This window comes from Erythranthe guttata, chromosome 12 (assembly GCF_056151865.1).
Source record: "Erythranthe guttata isolate IM_541 chromosome 12, IM_541, whole genome shotgun sequence".
Taxonomy (NCBI): Eukaryota; Viridiplantae; Streptophyta; class Magnoliopsida; order Lamiales; family Phrymaceae; genus Erythranthe; species Erythranthe guttata.
The window spans coordinates 401,287-409,505 of NC_142544.1; the positions used below are offsets into that span (position 1 = coordinate 401,287).

The following is an 8,219-nucleotide window of genomic DNA, read 5'->3' on the forward strand; positions in this document are numbered from 1 at the left end:
GCCTAAAGATGGGGGTAAGATTGTAATTGATCAAGAAAATATTGCAAAACTAATGTATTTATATTTTTGTAAGTTTGATCAGAAAATATATAGAGGTATTGGTATATTTCGTAAGTGAAGGGTGTGTATGCAAAGTGAAATTTCATCTATATATTTTGCAGTGTGAATAGATTTACATTTACTAGTGCTGCCAAACACGACTTACGGTCACATACACAAATAGTGAAGTCACTATTCAATCTTGTCCGTCAAACTTTATTACGGTTGCGATTGAATTTGTGGGCCCAAATTACAGTACTACCCCTGCAATCTGCATTGTATGATGTATGTATGTATGGAATAATATTATTATTACCGCAATTATAGTGCAGTGGTATCACGTTTTTCCTTTATTTATTTATTATTTTTTTGGGAGAATATTATAAAATATTAAAATTGTATAATGATTAAAAGTTAAAACCAACCTTAAATAAGGACAAAAAGAAGAAATTCATCCTCATCTTATAAGATAAGATTTATTATTAAAAATATTATTATTTGAAAGAATAGAATTTGAATTTACATGAAGTATAAATGAGATATAAATTAAATTGTTCACTCTTCAAAATTAATCAGATAAAATTCGATTATCCAAATTTAAAAAAATTAAAAAATAATTATTATAATTTGTGAGACATGTGGTCATAAATTAATTAGGTCATTTTCGTTTATCTAAACAATATAATAATTCCAAGTATTATTTATCGGATATTAATTTGGATCTAGAAATGGATTAGGTATGTCATCCACTTATTTTTTCTATGGTGTCGGGTGAGCTTATGCTTATTCTTTTTATTTTCTAATTTTAATTGTAATTGTAGTCTCTAATTTGGTTTATAATGTTAAATATCAATAATTACAATGGAAATAATAAAATTCAAACACATTTTCTTTTGTTTAGAAATTCAATTCTTGTTATAAAGAGGAAGTAAGAGTGCGGCAGAACTCGAACCATAGAGCTATATACTAATAGTAGAAGAGGTTATGTATCGACTCTTCTAATTAAAACTAATAATTATAATTTCTTTGAAAATGAAAAGATAAAATAGGCTTAATTCCACTTTGCACCCTTGAAATATACCATTTTGGCACTTTGCACATTCGAAATAAATTAATAGCACTTTGCACCCTCGTAATACAATAAATCATGCATAATGCACCCCAAATGATTTTTTAAAGCTAAAAAATATAAATTTAATATTTGTAGTGATATTTTTTTAGGATGCCAAATGTCAAATATTTTTTTTATTCATCAATCATTTTGAAACTGTAAAGTTCAAAAATAAAAATACATTCCATCAACATATTTAAAAATTATATTGTTTTATCAAAATAAAATATTTTACGAAAAAAAATCATTCAGCTATTACGTTATCAAGTTATCTGAAAATTATTTTTTCTTCCAAATATTTTCACCTAATATTTTACAAACAGTGACATAAAACATCCACAATCGAATAATTTAGTGATAAAAGATTATTTTTTTTATTTTTCTTTTGTAAGATAATGTAGTTTTTTTTAAATAATCCGGTGTAATTTTTATTTTTTCGCACTTTGTCCGCTAGAAATTAGGTTTGAGGTTCAAGAAAACAACAATTTTTTTTTTTATTTTGTACCCCAAAAAGAAAAACACCAATGAAAAATAAAATTGCCTTTAATATTCAATTGAGGGTGCATTGTGAATGATTTATTGTGTTTTGAGGGTGCAAAGTGCTATTATTATTTTTCGAGGGTGCAAAGTGCCAAAATGGTATATTTCAGGGGTGCAAAGTGGAATTAAGCCGATAAAATAAGTCAAAATGCAATTAAGACAGAAACATCCAAGCCGGAACATGTGGGCCATTCACAACTGCGCATGAATTCTTATTGGGCTGTTTGCCTTTAAGTAATTAAAGTGTAATTAAATTCCAATCATACTTAATTATTAATTGAATTATACAAGATATTCGATTTACAAAATTCAACTTAACTCATGCCAATAATATGATAGTAACCACTAAAATAAGCACTTATTCTACTTCATAGGGTCAGTTCGTCAAGCTTGGATCGGACTCGCATTAGTGAGACCAATAATAAAAAAAAAAACGAATTAGGTGAGCCAATGCAAGTATATTGGACCAAAAGCCCAACAAATTTACGGTCTGAGCTAAAAGATGATCTGCAAGAAGTTCGCTGCTCTTTGATTCGCTAAAGTAATGAAAGAGGAGACACGTTATTTAATATGCATGCGAATTGCGAGAAGAATATATACGAGCAAGACGGATGACGAGTAGATTGATAGACATTTAGAAGGAAGATACAAAGAATATATTCCATAAATACATTAGGATAATTGCAACCGTATACACAAAACGTCTATCGTTGTTAAGTGAGCTTTCTGACGGTCAATAGAAGCGCGTTCGAAATGAGGTCTTGAGCGTGCAAAACATGCACCACCACCACCACCGTCCATACAATTAATTTTCAAAAAAGACAATTTTATCCCTCAATTACTATATTATTAAAGAAAAAAGAAAATAATAATAAAAAAAAAAAAGAGTGAAATTGCCATAAAAGGGAGGAATTTTGTAGTTGCCTTAAATAATTGTAAAAGATGAAAAGAATGAAGACGCTTAACGAAATCACCATTAATAAAACACAGACAGCGATTGATCCATCCCATCCTTAAATCACACGTACACACTCAAAATTAACCCAATTTAAACCATTACGTATAGAGAGAGAAACTAAATCAAATCTATACATATAGAGAGAGAGAAAAAAAAATTGATCTTACTATAATATTATATTTATAGATGCCATGTGACCAGCAGCTCTGTCTCTGTCATATATACACACCATGTTACCTTCTTCCATTTTTCACCACCTTCTTTCTCTCTCTACATTAATCCACCAATCAACTCTCTCTCTCTCTCTCTAAAATGGAAGAAGCTAAAGAGCAGCTGAACTGAAATACTGAACTGAATGCCTAGAGAGAGAAAATAAAAAATAATTGAAGAGATGAAAGCCGATAAGAATCTGCTATATCGATTACTACTCTTCTTCGTTTCCCTCTCATCCGCGGCGGCGGCGGCGGCGAATGGCGTCCACGGAGACGCCGAGCTCCTCCTCTCTTTCAAGAACTCACTCCCGCCGCGGCCGTTATACCCCGACGAGCTCCAGAATTGGCGGCCGGAAACCCCTGTGTGCAATTTCAGCGGCGTTTATTGCAAAACCGCTGCTGCAGTTTCCGCCGTTGACCTCGCCGGCTACCACCTGAACGCCGACTTTTCTACAGTCGCTACTTTTCTCCTCCCCCTCCAAAACTTGGAGTCCCTTTCTCTTAAAAACACCAATATCTCCGGCGAGATTTCCTCTCCGGCCAAATTGATCTCCTGCACAAGTTCTCTCACCACATTAGATCTAGCTGAAAACACCATTTCAGGTGACGTCACTCTTCTTGGAGTTTGTTCTGGTTTGGTTTTCCTCAATCTCTCAAAAAATTCGATGAGCCCTTTTGATAAAGAAGCCGCTGGTAGCAGCTTCTCAGGGCGGCTGAAGTCGTTAAACGTTCTTGATCTTTCTTACAACAGAATCTCCGGCGACAACGTTGTTTCTTGGTTTCTGTCGGACGAGTTCTCCGAGCTGCAGAGCTTGTCCTTAAAGGGTAACAAACTCGCCGGAAGTTTGCCGCCGCAGTTGAAACTCAAGAACTTGATCTATTTGGATCTCTCCGTCAACAATTTCTCCTCCAAGTTTCCATTTTTCAGCGACTGCTCAAATCTGCAGCACCTGGATTTATCCTCCAACAAATTCTCCGGCGAACTCGGAAACTCCCTCTCCACGTGTCCGAATCTCAGTTTCCTCAACCTCACCGGTAACCACCTCACCGGCGCCGTACCGGAGCTTCCGAGTGTAAAGTATCTCTACCTCCACCAGAACAAATTCCACGGCTTTTTCCCACCGCATATATCTGATTTATGCAGAACCCTCGTCGAGTTGGATTTGTCCTTCAACAACTTCACCGGAACCCTACCGGAAAACCTCGCCTCCTGCTCTGTTCTCGAGCTTCTCGATATCTCCGGCAACAACTTCTCCGGCGAGTTCCCCGTGGACACACTCTCGAAGCTGAGCAGTTTGACGACACTGATAATGTCTTTCAACAACTTCGCCGGAGTTCTACCGGAATATTCCCTCTCCGAGCTACCGAATCTCGAGACATTAGAACTGGGATCCAACAGTTTATCCGGTTCAATTCCTTCCTCGATTTGCGAAAGGAGTAACAACAGATTGAAAAGGCTCTACCTTCAGAACAACATGTTCACCGGTGCAATACCCGAAAGTTTGATCAACTGCTCGCATTTGGAATCGCTCGATCTCAGTTTCAATTACTTGACCGGCGCAATCCCGCGCAACCTCGGATTCTTGTCCGAGTTAAGGGATGTGATCATGTGGTTCAATGAAATCGAAGGCGAAATCCCGACGGAGTTTTCGTATTTACAGAGCTTAGAGAATCTGATTCTTGATTTCAACGACTTAACCGGTTCGATACCTTCGACTCTAAGCAACTGCACTAATCTGAACTGGATTTCGTTGTCCAACAATCACTTAACCGGCGAGATTCCTTCTTCGTTCGGCAGTTTACCGAATCTCGCGATTCTCAAACTCGGTAACAACTCGCTAACGGGGAAAATTCCGGGAGAGCTCGGAGATTGCCACAGTTTGATTTGGTTGGATCTCAACACGAATTTCTTGAACGGTACAATCCCGTCTGATCTATTCAAACAATCGGGTAATATTGCGGTTGAGTCCCTCAACGGAAAGAATTTCGTCTACATCAGAAACGACGGGACCAAGAATTGCCACGGGGCGGGGAATCTCCTCGAGTTTGGCGGGATTCGTGAGCAGAATTTGGGCAGGATTTCGTCGAGACATCCTTGTAACTTCACGTTGGACCGGCTTTACCGCGGCATCATCCAACCGTCGTTCAACCATAACGGCTCCATGCTCTTTCTCGACCTCTCGTACAATAATTTGGACGGTTTTATCCCCAAGGAGGTTGGAAACATGTTCTACTTGTTCATACTCAACTTGGGACACAACAACCTCGTGGGCCCCATTCCGAAGGAGCTCGAGGGTTTGTCCAACGTGGCCATTCTTGATTTGTCGTACAATCGGTTGAACGGAACGATTCCGCAGTCGTTGACTAGCCTCACTTTCCTCGGTGAGATCGATTTTTCGAACAACAATCTATCCGGAATGATTCCTGAATCGGCCCCGTTTGACACGTTCCCCGATTATCGGTTTGCGAACAACTCCGGGCTCTGCGGGTACCCGCTCGCGCCCTGCAGGCCCGGAGCACGGGCCGTGACCAACCCCCACCCGAGGAGGCAGGCGTCCCTCGCGGGGAGCGTGGCGATGGGGCTCCTATTCTCGCTTTTCTGCATCTTTGGCTTGGTCCTGGTGGCATTGGAGGCAAGGAAGAGGCGGAGGAGGAGGGAGGCGGCGCTCGAGGTGTACATGGAGAGCCGCTCGAACTCGGCCTCGTGGACGAAGATTACCGCCCGCGAAGCGTTGAGCATCAACCTCTCGACATTCGAGAAGCCGTTGAGGAAGCTTACGTTCGCCGACCTTCTAGAAGCCACCAACGGCTTCCACGACAGGAACATCATAGGCTCCGGCGGGTTCGGCGACGTGTACCGCGCAGAGTTCAAGGACAAAACCGTCGTTGCGATCAAGAAATTGAAGCACGTGAGCGGCCAGGGCGACCGGGAGTTCACCGCCGAGATGGAGACCATAGGCAAGATCAAGCACCGGAACCTAGTACCGCTCTTAGGTTACTGCAGTGTCGCCGACGAGAGGCTATTGGTCTACGAGTACATGAAGTACGGGAGTCTAGAAGATGTGCTCCACGACAGGAAGAAAAACGGGATCAAGCTCAACTGGAACGCGAGGCGGAGGATCGCTATCGGCGCCGCTAGGGGATTGGCTTTCCTCCACCACAACTGCATCCCGCACATCATCCACCGTGACATGAAATCGAGCAATGTACTCCTCGACGAGAATTTGGAGGCTAGGGTTTCCGATTTCGGAATGGCGAGGCTAATGAGCGCTATGGACACTCATTTGAGCGTGAGCACGTTAGCCGGCACGCCGGGCTATGTTCCGCCCGAGTACTACCAAAGCTTTCGATGCTCCACTAAAGGAGATGTATATAGCTACGGAGTTGTTTTACTCGAGCTTCTAACGGGCCGAAAGCCCACCGATTCGCCCGATTTCGGGGATAATAATATCGTCGGGTGGGTTAAGATGCAAGCGAAGATTAGGGTTAGCGATGTTTTCGATCCGGAGTTGGTAAAAGAAGATCCCGGATTGGAGGTTGAGCTTCTAGAACATTTGAAGGTCGCGTCTTTGTGCTTGGACGACCGGCCGTCGAAGCGGCCCACCATGATTAGGGTTATGGCTATGTTTAAAGAAATCCAAGTGGGGCCCGGGCTCGATTCCGGTTCGTCGATTGATGTTGGTTTTAGTGCAGAGGATGGTGTGGAGATGAGTATAAAAGAAGGTGATGAGTTGTGCAAGCACTTGTGATGAATACTCTTTTTTTGGACCAAATTTTCAAGATTTGTGTACTATTTTCTATGTGTTTATTAATATTAGTTTACCATACATATATTTAAAAAAAAAAGGTTGTCTTAACTTGTAACATTGTTTGTACATAAAATACAGTTTGAGTTTGTTATGCTTCCTTGGTGTTTTTTGTACATAAAACACAGTTTGAGCAGAACAAGAAGATTTGAGATTTTTATATATTTTGTTGCTACAACATGCAATTAAACACAAATTGAGGACTGAAAAATAATTATAATAAAGAAAGAAATTAAGGACTGGAAATTTGTGTATCCAGTTGTAGGACCTTGTTATTCATGGTTGCCAACTTTCATGTACCAGCTATAATTTATCTATTCACAAAACAGCCGTATTATTATCCAATAATTGCAAAAAGAAAAGTAAAACTTTCCAACTTTTCCAATAAAGCCCCCTTGACCGAGTCAAACCATCTCCTTTTAAATTCATTTTCCTAGATATTGCATGTGGAAGAGATATCACACTTTATTCCTAGTTTATGTTTATATAAATATCTTTTTGTATTCTTGTTTTTTTTATTTAATTTATATTGAGTAAAGAAAAAAAATCATTGAAGTATATAAAACTTTATTTAGGATGATGCTTTAATGAAAAGATAATAATGAATTTGGGATGGCAGAATATAATTAAAGTAAACAAAGCTAATTAATTAAGTTTTTGTTTTCCTCTTTTGTTAAATAATCTCACTAATACCCTTTTTGGAAGATAGCAAATAAATTTGTTTTAATTAATTAAAACTTTATTGCAATACAATTTGTCATTATTCGATTTCAACTCTACTTATTTAGATTAATAAGTGGTCCTGTATTCGTGTGTGTGTGTGTGTGTTTTCCCTCTCTTTTGTGTGTGTGAATGTGTGTGCATGCTTATGTGCACGTGTATTCCTTCCTACAAACCATATATATATATATATATATATATATATATATATATATATATATATATATATATATATATATATATATATATTCACACATTTTAACTTAAATGTTACAAATTGGAAATCCTTTCAAAGTTCTAATGTTGGACAAAGGTGTTTGGTGTAATTGAATTAAATTGACTTAAATGAATTGTTATTCAAATCTTCTTTGAATGTTTATTTATATAAAATGGATTATCAAATAGTTTGATTTGATTTCAGCCATGCTGTTTATACCGGTAACAAATCGAAAAATAATTTTATCTCATGTTTTATTTGTTCAAAAGACATTATTAGTAACAAGATGTGTGAGATATTAATGATTAAATTTGGTGATTAAAAAAATTGGACAAATTTAACCTTGTGATGTGTGTGTGTATGTGTGTGACAAACAGACAAAAAACACTCACGGATGGGGAGCACGTGGGCCGTTGAATTGTCTGAGGGGGGCTGGCTATCATATACACCTGTCTATTTATGATTCCTCCACGTGTCTTTCACCTCCAAACACTCTGCCTTGTCTAATTCTTCTCTCTCTTCATTTAATTGAATTGGATCAAAAAAAAATTCAACTTCTAAGTTTTATTTATTAATTTATTTTTATTATTATTATGGGTAAATTACAAACACCCCC

At 38.4% G+C, this 8,219-nt stretch overlaps 1 protein-coding gene across 1 annotated transcript; it reads left to right on the plus strand.

Annotated features, from left to right (window-relative positions):
* Positions 1–2,651: 2,651 nt before the first annotated feature.
* Positions 2,652–6,765, plus strand: LOC105973003 (brassinosteroid LRR receptor kinase). The gene has a single exon (XM_012997993.2). The coding sequence runs from the start codon at positions 3,040–3,042 to the stop codon at positions 6,607–6,609; it is 3,570 nt and encodes a 1,189-aa protein (XP_012853447.2). The 5' UTR covers positions 2,652–3,039; the 3' UTR covers positions 6,610–6,765.
* Positions 6,766–8,219: the final 1,454 nt, after the last annotated feature.

Excerpts from the sequence above, each read along its gene's own strand:
- LOC105973003 (XM_012997993.2), top strand. The coding sequence starts at position 3,040 with ATGAAAGCCGATAAGAATCTGCTATATCGATTACTACTCTTCTTCGTT.